This window comes from Chenopodium quinoa, unplaced genomic scaffold, assembly GCF_001683475.1.
Source record: "Chenopodium quinoa cultivar QQ74 unplaced genomic scaffold, ASM168347v1, whole genome shotgun sequence".
Classification (NCBI taxonomy): Eukaryota; Viridiplantae; Streptophyta; class Magnoliopsida; order Caryophyllales; family Amaranthaceae; genus Chenopodium; species Chenopodium quinoa.
The window spans coordinates 1,874,386-1,892,280 of record NW_018744362.1 but is presented as its reverse complement, the minus strand read 5'-3'; the positions used below and the strand labels follow the sequence as shown (position 1 = coordinate 1,892,280).

Genomic DNA, 17,895 nt, shown 5'->3' with positions numbered 1-17,895 from the left:
AAATAGAAAAATAATTTATTTGAGACATAATGTTAGAGAGGATAATGTTCCCTTCTAAAAGAAATCTTTATTTAATTTAACTTGAAAAGATTACAACACTTATATATTACAACACTCTAATTGAAAACCTAAACAGACATGGCAATAATTATAGTTTTTCTCTACTTTAAGAGAAATGTTAAACCAATCTTTCTCTTAAGGTGAGGTTTTTCTCTAAAAGACTTTCTCAGATTTTCAAAAAGACTAGCAAACTCACTTTAAGCCTGCCTTTGACTCTTTGCCTGACTTAGCAAATTCATTTCATCCATTCCTTTTACAAAGTGAATAGTGAAATCATTTTAATGTGGCTATAGTAAAAGGTTTGCCCATTGATTGCTACTGTGGGGCTTAGTCTTCCACCATTTCATCCATCATCATTTCTTGTAGGCCACTTTCACTATCTTTGTTGTTCAAATAGCTATCATATATAGGGTGTTCGGTGATTCCTTCCTTTATACAGAATTCTTGGACACATTTGTCTCCATAGGAATCTTACCATGTTACAAAGATTTCAAACAGGTGCTCTTTTCATTCTAAGGATAAGAATTGTCCAGCTTTAACTTGTTCAATATAATCGACTAATTCACCATTAGATACTCCATTTAAATGAACTTTTAACTATTTTGGAGAAACTATAGTTGTATTTCCTACATGGATCATGACTGGGGGGGTTCATCCTTTACTGCTAAGAACTAATTGCATTATTGAACAATACAGAAGAATCCATATGCTCTTGCTTTAATAGGATCCCTTACTCTTTTCTGCTAGACACAAATAGGATATGAGGACTTACATTTCCTTTAATTACTTTGATATTCGCACATTGCACTCGAACTTGATCACAATTCCTTTACATATATTTAATTCATAAATTCTTCTAAAAGCATAAATTTGAAACTTTATGAGTTTCCAAAATAATGTAGTTTTACTATCAGACAGAAATGACATAATATTATGAACCATTCCATAATCCCAAGCTCTATAATGTTCCACCGCATATGGTGCTACCCATTCTAAAGAATGTGAATGAATTGACACAATTCCTATTTTTACATACAAGATCCCTAAACATCATTTGTTAGTGTGAACATATATTACTGTGACGAGATTTGTATATTCATTGATAAACCTCATATAAAAGATTTTTAAGCATTTATACCTTTTCTAACCAAGCTAAGCTTGATCTAACGGGAAAAATTGCACCTTCCAACCCGAGGTTGGGGGTTCAATCTCCATTCCCCACTACACACTTTGAAGGTGGGGATCCTTTACGCTTACCTCACTCTCAAAGTGTCTGACTTGTACATACGGACCAAAAAAACCGCTTAGGTTAAGGTATGATCAGGGTCCTCCTTTTTTGACAAGAGGGTTCCTTATATATATATATATATATATATATATATATATATATATATATATATATAATAAAAAAGAAATGATGCCTTTTCTTCACCTGTGGTGACTTGTCAATAAAACTCAGTTCTTCTGACAGGGTACAATAAGAAGTTTATATCACAAATATTGAAATTTATCAACATTACTGTAGAAAATATATCTCAAATGTCATAAAATAACCTTAACCTGCATAATCAATTGTTACTAATGATTACTGAAGCTACTTAATTTGTTTTTTTAGATGGAAAGGCCCTTTGAATACTCTAAAACACAAGGATTCAAAACACCCATCATATTATTCCTCTACATCAATTTGGTAAACAAATCTTACATCATAGATTTGTTAAAAAATTACAGTGTAGATAAAAGATAGTAGAGCTAGATTGGCGCAAGGGGTTCTAAAGTTAATCTATTTTGTATATGATGAGCGAGGAACAATAGAGACAGAATTATAGCAACTTTACATCTTAATTGCATATTTACTTCTGCCATACCACCACCATATACACCAGAAATACATGGTGCACATTCTCTTCGGGACACCTGCAGGCCACAGAAGACATTAACAGTTCGAAACCAAACAGTTAGATGCAAAAAAAACATTTTAAATGAAACTCGTAACGCAAGGTCGACTATAGCACCCTTAAGAAGTCTCCCAACTAAGACGAGTACAGGGAAAACAGATGTACACACAGACTTTGATGATATTACTACTGAATGACCAAATAAGTAATTGTAGACCTTGTTAGACATCCATATTGCAAGAGGTTTATATTTTTTTTCTATAGAATTAAGTACAATGTAGTCAAACAAGACTCTTGATTATTCACCGCAATTTGGAATCAGCATTAACATGAGTCAAATAGACAAATACATAAAACATTCTTGAAAATGACTTGTGTACAAATCTCACTATGAACATTCTTCTAGTCAGAGTTGCAAGTCAGGAAATGAAACCAATGAACAATTAGGAGGGTGACTGTGACTCTCAGTGCAAGGTGCCAGTAGTCAAACCATCCACTCCACAGTTACACAATGTATGAGCTGCTGCTAATTATCAGTACCCAGTATCATTATGCTACATCATTAAACGTAACCTGAAATTACCAACTGCTCTACCTTTTTTCCCAAACAACCCCCAACCCTTAATCCCTCAAAACTCTGTTTGTCCTCCCCCTTTCCACCACTACACAGACACTAAATGCATGTCCAAACAGTAAAACTCATTGAATTTCATTCACAAATATACCCTGTAGCCCTAACCAATACCCCGACTTCCCCACCCACCCCCTCCCTTTCCCTTCCCCCTTACCCCACACACCAATGAAGAGCGAGAAATAGATAAATGTTGACTCCAGAATTTAATGAAACTATCATATCATGTTAAAAAGAGTATAAGTTCCCATGTAATATTGTAATACATTCATTACCAAACAAAGATGGAATTCAATTAGTAACATAGCCTGAATTCAGCAAAGAATGTCCACAGAAAAGGCTTGGTCATATCGAGCCTCATACCCAACAATAAATAAATAATTAAAATAAAATAAAATAAAATAAATAAAACAACAACAACAACTAATCATCAAATCATGCAAAAGTGCGTATACTGACCTCATAATTTGATATCACCATGTACAAGAAAAGATTCCAACGCTTCCTCTTACAGCCACAAGGAAATCTTATGGTACTGCATGTGACAGGACACCCTTTGAGGAGAGAATATTACAAGACACAAATATTAAATTGATACAATTTTTATATCCTGAATCCAATTAGAAGACTATGTAAAAGAGTGAATATTGTGCCTCGAAAAACACGAGTGCATATGTAATACTTCCGTTTCTTAATATTTGCACCAATTGACTATACACGTTTGTCAACGCACAACTTTGACCATTAATTTCTTTACTTATGCTTTATTAAAAAAATTGTAAAAAAATTATTTTTTGAAAAATAAATATTGAGATCAACTTAACAACTAAAAATAATGAAAATTATTTATATACATTATTAATAAATATTGAGAAATGGAGGAAGTACAACATGTCATTTTCATAAATGAACATGATACATATATTCTTTCATTTATTTACTATAGCTACAAATTAAAAATTTACTCCATGTTCTTTTTTCATAATGTGATGTACTCATGTTATTCAACAAAACTACACATAATAAAGTTTATTCTAAATTGTGCCTTAACAATAATAAATAAATAAACTACAATACCTTTCACTTCAATGAAGGGGCATATGGAGCAGGACAAGGAGAGACACTGTGATCAGGCAACAGGTTTATTAAATCCACAGTTGCCTGCAAGCATGCTTGTAGAATTTTCTTTTCCAGCCTAACAAGCTGAGTAGCAACTCGTTTTTTGGGATTTAGATTTTGATCTGCCAACTAAATTATTAACCCTTGTCATATAAAGCTTCACAGTGAATCATTTCATACTGAAATAGAGAGAACAGGAGAGTACCAAGGCATCATCCTCCATTAATGTGGTAGAGTAGCCAGAAAGTCTTTCCTTGAAATAATCCAAAAGCTGGTCCAGAACAGCTCTTTCAACGCAAGGACTCACCTGCAATAATTTATTTTGTTTTATGTTTAATTAGATAACAGTGCAGTGTCATATCACTTCAGCTATTCTATAAACTAGCTTCAGTTCCACTAATTGCAATGATAATCCTTTTACACAATACCAGAATATTTTATGAGTTTTTTAACCACTAAAACCCACGCCTCCTATTGAAGTATCCCAATGGTGCAAGGCCGACAATTCATTTGGGGAAAAACAATAAATTGCCTTGATCATTTATTTCAAAGAAATAAGCGGCCACAAGGAAGCCTCTTATAGAGCATTGAGCTACTGAGGTTACAGTCTTCATCCCACAATGAGGTGTCTTTGGAATGTCATAATCTCTTCAGAACAAATAGGGGGGGGGGGTGTTGTTCTGTGAAACAACTCTTTCCAAACGCTCATTTAATCAAGCATCATTCTTCATGTCATAATCTCTTTAGGATGCGTAAAAGGGAAGAATTCTAAAAAACAACTCCTTCCCAACAATGCCCATTCTTCTTATTTTTAACTTTTTAAGGAGGGGGCGAAAGCTTTCCAAAAACAGCATGGGTTCTATGAATGAAAGAACATAACAAAGAGAAGTGAATATGTGGAATTAAAGAGTTTGTTTCACTGGAAAACCCTCTTTCACTTTCAGCTCATTCAAACATAGCGGAAGTTGATTCAATCCAATATTCACAGTGTCAAATAAAGGCAAAAGCGGTGTAGCACTAGGCTGTGATTGTTTACAGATGAGGATATAATAAGTTAGCTTTAAAAGGCAAAAGAATTGGCTTTGCAACGTGAATCAGACTAGGTTTTATTAGACTAAGAGCATAGAAGTTACTACTTAAGTATGTCCAGTCTAAAAGAGAGGCACACTTTCATTTCTATAAAAACCGCTTTTCTAGCTCAACCAAGGAAGAATCACCATAGATGAAGTGAGGCTTGATACTTTGAAGGGAAACCATACACATAAATTCAGATAACGCAGAAACAAATGTAAATTTGAAAATAGAAAATTTCTCACTTTGGTGCCAATTTTCTGATAAAATTGCACTTTGGTGACTTGGGTTACTTTTGAGTAATCTGACATAAAAAATTCTTGTTCACTTCGATAATTTACAGTTAACAACTCCTCTTAAATAATTAGACAAATGTTTTGAACTAGTAATTGAGAAAAATGTGTCTTGGAAGAAAAAGTTTTTAGGGACTTAGGCTAGGTGAGGTTCGTCTGGGATAAATGTCATTCATCTAATAAGTAATTTATGATACATGCCTAGTTATTTAAGCATTGGGGTAACAATAGGACGCCAAAATGAACAAGAACTCTAACACCAGCCCTCAGAATGAATACATTGAAAGCATAGGTCACCAAAGTGCAATTTCTTTTAAATCTGCAACGACAAAGCTGAAATTATTCACTTCTATTTCATAAGGTCAAACAATAAAGCCTTCAAAAATTGGCAATTAACAACTCAATTAAGTTAAACAGCAGTACAAGTAAAACAAGAAAAACGGCAATGGAATAAGCATAGACTCATTCTATTTCACAACTAAAATCCTTGTTGAAATCCCCTTTAATGATGGCTTGCATTCTTGCAAAGATTAGGGCATTATATCAAGCTTTAGAATTTACTCCATCCATTTTTTTTATTTGCATCACTTGCAAATGCACGGAGTTTTAGGAAAGTGAATTTGTTATAATATAATAATGTGAGTGGATGAATAATTTATTATAGTAAAAGTAATGTGGGAACCATGAAAGTGAAAGTATGTGAGAGAGTAGTGAGGACCATAAGAGAGAGAAATGATAAATAAATTTGAGTGGGGTTTAAAGTAGGTGAGAGAAATAATAAAATATAGTATAAAGTTATTATATAAGGAAGTGATGCAATTAAAAAAAACACCCATTTAAGGCAAGTGATGCAAATTAAAAAAAAAATAAAAAAAAAAATAAAAAAAATAAAAAAAATAAAAAAAAAAAAAAAAACGGAGGGAGTATACACTGAGAGCAACATAGACTCTCCTAGTAATAATTGCAATATTATAGAGAATTACAGATTAAGCCACAAACTTAAGCAATTCAACAATCAGAGTAACAGAAAGAAACTACCGTAAAGAAGCTATCTAGATTGGGCTAATTCACAAGGACAACCATACAGGAGATGTAAGTATTAAAGGTATCCATAATTCTTTGACCTTTACACACTAACTCAAGAATGTATCAAGATACATAAAGCATGACTCCTCCAAAATTTGACCAGAACTATGGGGTAGAATACAGACAAGCAGATATGTGGTGTATCTACAGACAAACAAAAAAAACCTACAAAGCATGTATGTGACTAAAAAATTGAAGAAACTACCACCAAAGTATCAACATAGTAAGAGCATCTACATTGGTTAGAAATTTAGCTCCCCATTTGACAAAAAGTAAAAGTGGGGACCTTCCCACCATTGGTACTAGCTTTCCATCCATCACTTTAATTTGGGGAGGTTAATAATATTGGAACCCTCCCAAAAGTAAAGTGGTCCCATTTTACACTATAAATTGTTTTGTTAATATTAGTGAGGTATGGAAAATAGGAGGGAGAAAAGGTGGTGGGGTATGGAAAAATAGGAGAGAGAAAGTAAATGGGGAGGTTAATGAATGTATGTATGGAATTGTGAAAAGGGAGGGGTATGTAATAAAGTTAGTGGAAAGTGATGTGGACTAATAAGGTGAGGAGAGAGAAATTATGGAGAGCCTAATAGATGTGGATGCTCTAAAGTTTAGATTCCAGGACATAACAGTAAGATAGTCAACTCACGGGACATACTGGCCCCTGAGAAGTGATAACAGATTGCATCTCTGCAGGATCTGAAAGATAACCAAGTCTCAAATATGGAAGCATGTCAGCAACTGCTTCTTTTTCCTTCCCCACATGGACCTGCAACACAAATTGAGAAAATGACAACCCTATTGTCAGTAAAGGTGGCAATTAGGCAGACCAGATTGCAAACAGGTCACGTCACAGCAGTAATGTATTGCTGCGGATTCAGGTGATTTCAGGTCATGCAAGTACCTGGCTCAGGTAATCAGGTTTGACCAAGTTAAAATGAAGCAGATGTTGCTTTATTGGATATGAACTAATTCGGTTTCAAGTCTCATCCAGTTAACTCTGATGCCATAATGGTATACTAAAGGAATTAAACCTTAAAAATACAAGGGAGACATAATTAAAACTTACACATAAATAATACTTCTATTTGAAAAAGTAAATACGACAAAAGTAAAAAAATTTGATAATATGAAGAGGAGACAAAATAGAATCAGATTCGTATTTTAAAAGATTTACTAGTATTAAAAATAGTATGAGATTATAAAGAGAGGTAAATTTTGTCCACTTGAACTTCAGTAAAATCTGATCAAATTTAATCAGGTAAATGAATAACTTTAGTTATGAATTCTCAACTTCAATAGCATTCGGTTTTTGGGAATAGCAGAATTTAGAATTCGATAGGATCGGATGCCTATTGGTGAATTTGAATCGATAATCTTGCTAGGTCTTCTATAATTTCAACAAATAAGCATTCATGGTGAGATCCAAAAGAAGTTATATAGAACATCAATTCGGTCATTAAGTTTCACGATATTGGAATTTCAATAACTGAAATATAGACATCAGATTTCTGAAAACTTTAACCAACACAACTGCAGTGTTTCTGGAATTAACAGGAGAAAAAGGTAACATGTCATTTCAAATGCAAAATCAAGTCAGTTCCGGAACGAAATGACTTCAGAAGACCCAAGAAGCTTTTCATCCTTCCACCACTGCCCTCTCATAATTAAAAATCTTACCTGCCCATACATTTCCTTATAAAAAATCCGTATTAGAAAAACTACTTTCAGCATCTTCTTCTCCCACCTTGAAATTCAACTAAAGCATTTTTAATTGTAAAAAGAGTTTTAATTAAATGCAACCAAACAGCAGCTTGGTTTCTGTAGTGCAAATGCAAAATTTACGTTCCTTGTACAAAAATTTAAGAAGTTTTTGTTTAGTATCTGTCATTTGGCTTCTAACTTAGGATGCTAATTATAATTGACGAACAGATTAAAATTTTCACAAGCCACTAAAAAAAAGTTAAATAGTAAATATCCAGAAATGTTCAATATCGCATAGCTGAATATTTTAAGGATACTAGGTATCATAAATTTTAAGTTTTCCTATAGTAAATTTCAGACAAGGGAATTTGATCTGAAAAGGTTCATCCCTACTGAAAGAATGAGTCCTTACATGAAAACTTTGCTGAGATAATTTTCCATTACGTTGGGCAACCATTCTCTTCTCCTGATATTGTGGATCCTCTGTGCTTAAAGCAGCCTAAAGAATACGTAATTAATTAGCAATGTAAAGAATTGTTGCTGAAGAAGATAGTGTACCGTAAGAAAGCTACTAGCTAATTTTACCTCAACCACAATACGGTCATAGGGATTATCTTCGTCAACGAAACCATAATTAATTAGCAACTTGGAATTGGGCTGCGGCCCACACCTGGCACATGTCAAACATATCACAATAATAAGATAGAAAATGTAGTTGCATGAGTTAGGAGACAAAGAAAGAGACAAAAAAAGGAGGTAAAAAAACTAGGTTGAATCTTAGTTTTTTACAAAATAATTTTTTATTACGTCTTCCAGCAAAGGGTAGGGAAATAATCACCTCAGACAATCAGCAAAGGACTATGGTGTATAAGAAAACTCAAAGCACAACAAGGCAATATGGATTTCCCTGTGCCTCAGTGAGCCTCATTGAAGTGAAGCGTACTTCATTTTTTAAAAATAAAAAAAAAAGTGATAAAAATTTTGGTAAAAAAAGCTGTGCGCCTTGCCTTTAAAAAATGTGCATGGACCATGTCATCTTGCACCTCAGTGGCATGCCTTTTTATACACTGGATGGCTGTTTGTAACAAAACTGCAGTGGGAAATTAAAACTTAACATGCTGTTTCTCACTACTTTCTCCATGCCAACCAATTTTTTAACTTATTCAATTTTGATAAGTTTTCTGGTGTACAGATGACACATGGGTCTTTTTTTTTTTTTTTTTGAAATAACACAAGGGTACATATTTTTAGCAATTTCAACAAATTTTCAGGAGAAATTTCATGGAAGAGTAGAAGCTAAAATATGTACACACGAAACAGAAAGATATGCAAGAGATTTTTTGAGCGAACAATGGGTAATATGACTATAAGAGATAGAGCTGCCTTTAATGTGCTGCTTCACAAAGTTTAGAAAGAAGGTGACATGATGGGTTACAATCTCATTCATGCAAGTATGTTAACAAACATGGTCGCCTGATTCCGTGATTCCTTGTGCAACAGAAATAACCATATCCATGAAGCCTAATTTCAAACACTTTCAAGAAACAGCATAAAGAATGTAATTACATAAAGGGAAATCCTTGTTCCAAGAAAGCATAAGAGTACATATATATACCAGACAACAATAGGTTCTCCATCCTTGTAAGGTCGGTCAACCACCAAATGCACAGCATCGTCTACAGCAGTTAACATTGCCCTGCAGGTACTTTTATAAGCTAAAAGTGGGGGGCCCAACGGCACCAAAGCAAATCTGCGTGCCAAGCTCACTCCCTATCATAGATTAAAAAAAAATTATAATAAATTTTTTTTTAAAAAAGGGGGAAATTTCAGGTATATTATCTATTTAAGCATTTTTATAAATGGAATGCAAAGTGTCATACATCAACAAATGAAGCAGCAAAACAAAAGTCAAGAAAAAGCATTTACTTATCATACTCCCTCCGTTCTTTTTTGTTCTACTCACTTTACATTTTATGCCATTCTTTTATGTACTTACTTTGCCTTATTCTATTTATGACATACTCATTTATACCATCTACCTCTATAAGGACAATAACCCCACAATAATTACTTTATTCTATACTCTCTCTCTCTCTTACTTTATTCACCTGTTTCTTACACAAACCCACCTTTTTACACTTTCTCTTTACTTTATCTTACACCCACTCACATTATTCAACAATTTCTTAAATTGCATATCTATAGTAAGTGACTAGAACATTTTAATAGAGGTAGTATAAGTTTAGCAAATAAGAACATGACTCTAAGAAAAGCATAAGCAGGCATCAGCATACTACAGGAATATTTACTCTCATAGAACAAGCAAACAATCCCGCTCCCTGGGAACTAGAAATTATTTGTAATCATTTCTGCAGCAAAGTAGTAAATCTATAACCAAATTGGTCACTACAGCTTAAAGTATAATTTAGCGAAATTAATCGGCAATCATAAAACTCGAGGAAAATAAGGGGTATTTTTTAAAAAAGGAAAATTTGCCAATTGCAACCGGTAAAAAGCCCATTTTGCGAGTTACAACCATCAAAGTTTATTTTTGCAAATTGCAACAAAAATCCGATTTTTGGCCACTTTCACCGAAACATGAGGTCATTAATCAATAAATGATTCTAAACTAGTATTAGCTTTGGGTTATTTTATATCAATTAATGATTAATGACTTCACATTCCGGTAAAAGTGGCCAAAAATTCGGATTTTGGTTGTAGTTTAAAATGTTTGGTGACTTTTTAGGTTGTAATTTGCAAAAATAAACTTTGATGGTTGTAACCAGCAAAATGGGTACCGGTTGTAATTGACATATTTTCCTCTAAAAAGAGAATTTTAAGAAAAAAAGGCTATTTGACTATTTGTACAAGAACTCACGCCATCCAGATGTTGATATACTATTAGAGTTAGAGCCACACCACCCCCCCCCCCTCTCTTGAGTCTCTAAATCCCATACCATTTGGGTATGAGGTATGGGTTTAGAAATTGAAAGTTTCTAAAACAAACATTAGGTATTAGGTCTGCCCATACCTCATACCTAAAATTTATGAACCAAACGCCCTCTAAAAAAGGTAGAGTTGATACTCAGGAAACATAGATTTATAAAGTCATCATAAGTATAGAAAACACTCCTTAACAATCTCAGTTTTCATCATACTATCCTCTTCCCAACAAACCTGACATCTTAAAAGACATACCATCTACACCAGGAGCTTATCCCCCTTCAATCTCATCATACGAACAAGACTTCACCCTGACTACACTAGGTATCATGGGGCTACAAACTATCTCTTCACCATAGAACTCCAAGCAACTGAAGAGAGGTCTTTCCAGAAAAGAGAAGGAAAAAAAAAAAAAAAAAAGAGATTTGCAATACTCTGGTAATATACATTTGAAAGACTAGAAAAACAGCTTGAGAACACAGAAAAGGTGATAAAATGAGCACTAAAAAGACGAATAACTTGTGTAACCCTAAGAGTCCAGTAGCAGACAGAACTTACGTTAGAATACTGAAGAAAAAAACTAGTTATGTGACAAGTGGGCATTTACAGCAATTTCCTATGTTAAGACACTCAAAGATAGCACATGACATATGCAAGCAACCACAATTTTTATAGACTGAAATGCCACTTGTTTAACAATATGGTCTACTTACAAGTTATAGATGGAAAAGACATTCAAATGATTTATAAATGATAGCAAATGTCAATATGTCCTTGTACTAAACTTACCTGTAAATGCACCACACAAGACTGAACAGCAACAAACGCTTGCTTAAAGATCTCAAAAGGAAAAGCCTCGGTGGGAATGTCATAAGGATATTGCTGTAAAATGGCAACAACAAAAAATAAACACATAACTAAATAAAAAGAATAAAGATATAGAAAGAAAGGATGATAAATCATGATTCCTAGCAATTAACAATTGGAAGGGGGGTAAAAGAGAAAGATAGGCTTCAAATTGCTCTCGTTATCCCAAAATAATCAGTTAAATTGGACTTCTGTAGTCAAAAACATTGCTAACATTGACCATTATTGCTGATCATCACCTACAGGCTATCGGTAAATCTATCCTGATCCATAACCCTTCATATTACTTTTCTATTGTTTCCCTTTCCCGAATCTTGTGAACCAAACAACCCTTAGTCCAACTGCAACTTATTAATGTGTTTTGCTTGTAAATTTTGTTTATTTAAGATCTTGAATTGATAATTACTCTCTAATAAGTTAAGTTTTGGCTTTTGCATTAGAGTAAATTTTGGGGCAATTTATCTATGTTGAACATAACTTATTTTTGCCTAAAATACACTTATTTTTGCAGAAGCTAACTTATTTTTGGTAACCTTATTCTTTTAGCTTGTATTTACTTAACTATGTTTGCTGAAACTTTTGAGAGAACATAGCTTTTATACAGCATCTACAAAAGAGATATAAAAATAACAAAAGCATAACAATACGAATCGAATTAAGATTACCTACTTCAACTCTTCAAGACTACAATTGTTGAATATAAACCTTTTCAGAGAGACAATCTAATGATCTATTCTAGTCACGAGGATAATTTCCATCTAATTCATCTACTTGTATTGAACTCTTGCGATATCATATAATTCTTTTTCATCAAACCAAATTTAGAGTACTCCACCATTACTAAACTAAACTCATACTCACACTCATACACAACAAATCCCACCAACAGAGGAACTCATTGCATTAAAACAATGTAGTTTTATTGAAATTAAAATACAAGAACATGCAAAATTTAAAGAGAAAGGGTCAGAAATAGCTAAGTTTCCAACAGCCTAGAGAAGTTTGAGTTTTTGAAAAACCAAGAGAGGAGAGGGAGAGCGGTTATGGTTTTGTCTTTTTTTTTTTTTATTATTATGGATACAAATAGAACCTTACTATCATAGTCAGAGATAAAAACGGAGGAAGCCTAGCTATTAGTCCAGCTGAAGCTAAACATGGGAGTAAAAGGTCAGGATCAAGCAATGGTCTCCATCCCATAATAGCCCAAAGGGACTCGAAGTAGAACCAACCCAAATCTGCTAACAATATTACTAAAAGAAATCGATCAAAAGTTTACAATGAAAATATCTATCATTATAAATCTCAAATGTTTATGTGTTGCAAGTTATTTGAGAAGTTGATTGCCAAAGGTAACTTACCTTTGACATCAAAAAATGAATGTAGCTTATAATTTTGAAATGGAAGTACACACATAATTCTGTAGAATGCACTGATTAAGAAATGTCATACTACAGCTTCATTCAAGAGTCATCTACCACAATATATAACACAAACTAGTTTGTCAATTATGTAGAATCATTGTCAATAAAATCTCAGAATACACACTAGCTGCTTGAGTACAAAAAGCAGTGATAATACTAGCTGAACTATACCATATTGATAAGTAAAATCAACATAAATGTTTTGTTAAAAGAAACTTATGCACATTACTATTATGAATTATATAAGAGTAAATGATGATGTCTATTTCCTAAAACAGACAAAGAAAGTCACCTGAAAAAGCGATCCTGCCATAAACCATACTGTGTCGAGCTCATCATACTCCTTTTTTATTCCCTCGTCCCTTACCATAATTTCAGCCTGCAAACCATCAAAACAAGAGTTTTATAGTCAACAATATTATCAACCGAAATACGCTATCACGAAACAAACAAAGCACAGTTTCTTTATTACCAGGACAGGACTGCCAGAAAGATAAGAGAGTTCACTCTTTGACCAAAGAAGAGGAGACTCCACGGCAAGTTGTCCCCTACCTCTCTGCCGATCAAGCTCTCTGATATATGGATACCAAAAAGACTTTTTACCCTGCTTCTTTTCATACATCAAATATAATGCCAAGCAAGCTAACTCTGACAATTTGTTTGAAGCCAAAAGTTCCGCTGCACACAAGTTGAAGAAGCTGAAGCAAGTTAGACTCAGTTTGATTTGTTGCCATATCATGAAAGGCACATGTCTGTAAGCAAATAGCACGGCCAATAGCACAGTAAACCAGATAAATTAGCTTGGACATATTTATGTAGCATCTGATTGAAATAGTAAATAAAAAGCACCTTATCTAGTAAGCATCATCACATGGTACCCCTAGTGGTACAACAGTCTTTAAAATGAGAAAGACCAGGTTTTGAATTTTTGATGTAACTGTCAAAAAGACCCAGCATCATACAAAGCTAGCTTCAAATTTTACATCTTGAAGAAAATTTCATAGAGTTATTTTTAAAAAAAAAAATGCAAGTCTAGAATAATTCAGACCATGGAAAGTAAATGTACTAAGCCTTATTTGTTTTTCATTCTATACCAAATTACATGAGTTGGTCAACAACAACAAAGCCGCCTTAGTCCCGAAATGATTTGGAGTCGGCTAACATGAATTGGCATAAAGAATGAGAAACAACATAGTGGACAAAAAACAGCAACGTTATAAAGTGAAATCCCAAAGAGATATCTATACAATAACAAAAATGTCTATTTTATGGTGAAACTTCCAAAACCCCGATCTTGCTCCTTTTTGCACACTCGCCTAAAATTTAAGTTTGTTTTCCAAAACTGCTTCATTCAAAACCGTTATCCAAAACTGACACATACCAAAATCTTCCCCAAAGTTGCCACATTTCCATCTATCCTTCCCCTTTTTACTTCCCTCTATCCTTCCCCTTTTTACATCTCAATTTCACAAATTTAACCACACAAGTTGCAGGAAGGAGCAGAGGCATTAGTTCAACGCTAATTTCAGTTGATCCCCAATTAAATTTACCTTCTGTCATATACTCATTGTCATCATCTAACCAATATGATGAAGATTTAGGTGTATATTTAAATATTTTTTTACCATGTTATTGTGTGGTTCTTGTAGCTAATTTTATCATATGGTTTTCTTCAATAATCACCGGTGTATTACTTTCATATTTACAGATCTTGGTTCTTGGATGTTGCTTTCTGGATTTGCTTTCTATGGTCCACGATTATCATGGTAAGTGGCGCTAATAAGTATGGTAAATGTCATAATTTTCTCAACTAATTTCAGGTTCACAATTACACTTTAATTTGATTCATTATACAAGTACTTTGTTTTCTTTTTCTGCATTTTTAAAACAATTTCACATTTGCACCTAATAAAAGAAATTTAAATTGTTAAATAAACTTGAAATTCATTTGATCTATCTAAGGAGATATATACAAAGGATATAAAAAGTTAATATTTAAAAGTCCATAATGAGAACAATTTAACAAGATCACGCCTAACTATACTTTTCCTGGATTATGAATCACTAAAGACGGTGCAAAAACTGTGTGTAAATAGGGGAAAATTTCAAACTAAGCAATTAAAATGGGACGGAGGAAGTGTAAATTCTAGCACCATAAGTTTCTATGAAAAAAGGAATTTTCTTAGTTTGCTTTTGATTTTGATGAAAATTGGAATGTATTTATGCTAATGCACTACCATATGCCAGAAAAGAGAAGAAAATAAATAGATCGTTTTATATCTTACTTTTTAAATAAAAGTTAAAGTGCGTAGAATTTAAGTATTGAAGTTTTGGACAAATATGGTTAGAAGTTATAATATTGACTCCTCTATCTATATAGTATAGGTTACTCCTTTTTTTCATATTTTAAGATTACACTACAGTAAAGTCATCGTGAGTATATTTCAATCCCATATACCTGTTAACATATTTGTTTAATTGAAAGTTAGAGTCCTTAGAGATGTAGATTTGAAGACTTACAGTGTGTTTGGATAAAGAAAAGGGAAGAAAAAAAGGGGAGGGATGAGAAGGGGAGGGGAGGGAAGAATGGTGAGTTTTTCTTCCAAATCTCTCCATTGTTGGAAGGATCAATTTCCTACAATTTATTCCCTCCATTTTTCTCCCCTCCAATTCTCTTCCTTCCTCATTTGTTATCCAAATGAAAGATACCCCATCTCTCCATTTCTCTTCCCTTCCTTTCCCTCCATTTCCTTCAATCCAAACACACCGTTAAGGTCCTTGTACTACATAGTATACATTTGAACTCGGGTATGAAAACAAAGAATTTAACAACTAAACTTTCACACAGCTATAGAGGTGTTGAGAAGATGAGAACTAACAACTATGGAGAAAGGACATTGAGAAGAGGCAAGTAATTTGATGAGCCTTCAGTTCGTATGGCCACTAGCTAAGAAATCAGTGCAGTTACAATTTCATTTTCAAAGTACTAATTATTACAATATTTTATTAGTATTATTACAATGTCATACTTAATCCCCACAATATTTCTATAAGTAAACTTTAAGCTTTCTACATTATATATACCATGCATTAGCATGCGCACACACTAGTAAAAAACTAAAAATAATAAAATTGACAAAGGTACATACACAAAATAAATTGAAATTGTGATTCCCAATTTTAATAGCTAAAAATAAATAAAAACAATTGTACATACAATATTTAGAACACCGTACACATCCCATAGCATATGAAATTGTTTCACAGATATAATTTCCTAGACGAATGCAATACCAATGAATTCAGAACTGAAAATGCAGCTTACCAACAATTTCGTTACCCAAGACCTTCTCGAGTGTGACAACCAACGAATTCGGAACCGAAAATGCAGTATCACCAGCCTGCCAAAGAGGTTAAATTATATTCATTCATCAAAAGCAACTGTAAATTATAACAAAAAATACCAAAAATCAAAATATAAAAAATCAAAAAATCAAACCTGAAGTTCCTCACTAGCTGCAACATAATGAATTGCCCTGTGATTAGAATTATGTGAGGGTTTTTCCTTAAGAACAACTTTACAAGGAGGTAAACCATTAGAATGCATCCAAGATTTCAAGTCAAATTCTCTCTCCTCCGCATCTTCTTCAATACGCTTCCCATTTTCTTTCGACGCTCCTTGAGTGACGAAAATGTCAGATCTACTTGAAATTGAGCAGTGTTTTTTGAGCCGAATGACGCGAAATGAGGAGTTGAGATTGAATTTATAGTTGGAAGAGAAAGAAATTCGAGAGAAGGAAGTGAGTAAGCGAGGTGAAGAGCGAATTGGAGAGAGTGAGACTTGGTACACTTGTAAAGAGCAAGAAGCTGCTTCCATGGCGGATTTTAGGGTTTTGGAGTATGATCAGAGATTGAAGGAAGTGAAGATGATGAATGAATATGAGTGAGTTTGAAGGAGGTCTTTGATTGGCTTTTGTTTTTGGTCTATGGAGGTTCACATTTTGTCGTTTTACATAACTGAGATAACTAAGATAAGGAAGGAGGAGCGAATTGGAGTACTCGAAGAGTCGAAGCCAATAGACCATATTGGGGTAAAAGTTAACCATTAGTCCCTTCCTTTGTTTTTGGGATTTGTTAAACATCGCCCGCAAATCTCCACATAAAGCCCACAAATTAGACATGGTTTGACAATTTTGCCCATTTCTAAAATCGTACCCAAAGTGAACAAATCTCGATCTAACAAATGTGGAGTCGTACTGGGTTGCCCAGGGAGGCCGGAGAGGCGAGGGTCGCCGAAGATACGTCGTCTTCGACGGAAAACGAGGTGGCGCCTAGTTTGGACGCCGGAACCATGGCAAGGACGTCCAGGCAAGGCGCCACAACCAGTGCACTGGCGTCCAGGCCAGACGCCACAACCAGTGCACTGGCGTCTAGCCCAGGCGCCTCAACCAGTGCACTGGCGTCCAGGCCAGACGCCACCACCAGTGCACTGGCGTCTGGTTTGGACGCCGCCCTTACTTTTTAATTTATTTTTTTTTTGCCTTTTTTTTTTAATTATGTTTATTAAATTTATGTTTTGATTTAGGATGTGGAAATTTATGTTTTTTATTTGATTGTATAAAAAATATATATACTAGACTTATAAAAAATAACACATAAAATTAATAATTATTAAAAAAAATCAAACACATTAAAAAAAAATTAGAAAAATTTTCTGATTTTCCAAAAAAAATTTAAGGCAACTGGGGCGCCTGGCCAGGACGACCCGTGGCTGGTGGTGGCGCCAGGTCCGGCAGCCACGT

At 33.9% G+C, this 17,895-nt stretch overlaps 1 protein-coding gene across 2 annotated transcripts; it reads right to left on the bottom strand.

Annotated features, from left to right (window-relative positions):
• Positions 1-1,582: 1,582 nt before the first annotated feature.
• On the bottom strand, positions 1,583-17,188 carry LOC110696400 (histone-lysine N-methyltransferase setd3-like). Of its 2 annotated transcripts, none has more exons than XM_021873689.1 (13): positions 16,593-17,188; positions 16,419-16,494; positions 13,566-13,771; positions 13,386-13,472; positions 11,595-11,687; positions 9,478-9,632; positions 8,448-8,532; positions 8,275-8,361; positions 6,817-6,927; positions 3,914-4,015; positions 3,667-3,837; positions 3,049-3,124; positions 1,583-1,977 (listed from the first exon to the last, which is right to left on the bottom strand). In XM_021873689.1, exons 1-11 carry the CDS (start codon positions 16,968-16,970, stop codon positions 3,670-3,672), a joined length of 1,548 nt encoding a protein of 515 aa, XP_021729381.1. In that variant the 5' UTR covers positions 16,971-17,188; the 3' UTR covers positions 1,583-1,977; positions 3,049-3,124; positions 3,667-3,669. The 2 variants fall into 2 exon arrangements, with proteins under 2 accessions (XP_021729381.1, XP_021729380.1); XM_021873688.1 differs by having other exon boundaries at positions 6,808-6,927; positions 16,593-17,185.
• Between the last annotated feature and the right edge of the window lie 707 nt (positions 17,189-17,895).

Bases quoted from the DNA above. Each gene is read 5' to 3' on its own strand.
- LOC110696400 (XM_021873688.1), bottom strand. From the start codon at position 16,970: ATGGAAGCAGCTTCTTGCTCTTTACAAGTGTACCAAGTCTCACTCTCT. The intron at 11,688-13,385 runs GTGACTTTCTTT...GCCATTTTACAG, and splicing joins TGGCAGGATCGCTTTTTCAG to CAATATCCTTATGACATTCC. The intron at 9,633-11,594 runs GTAAGTTTAGTA...AATCTATGATAG, and splicing joins CTTGTGTGGTGCATTTACAG to GGAGTGAGCTTGGCACGCAG.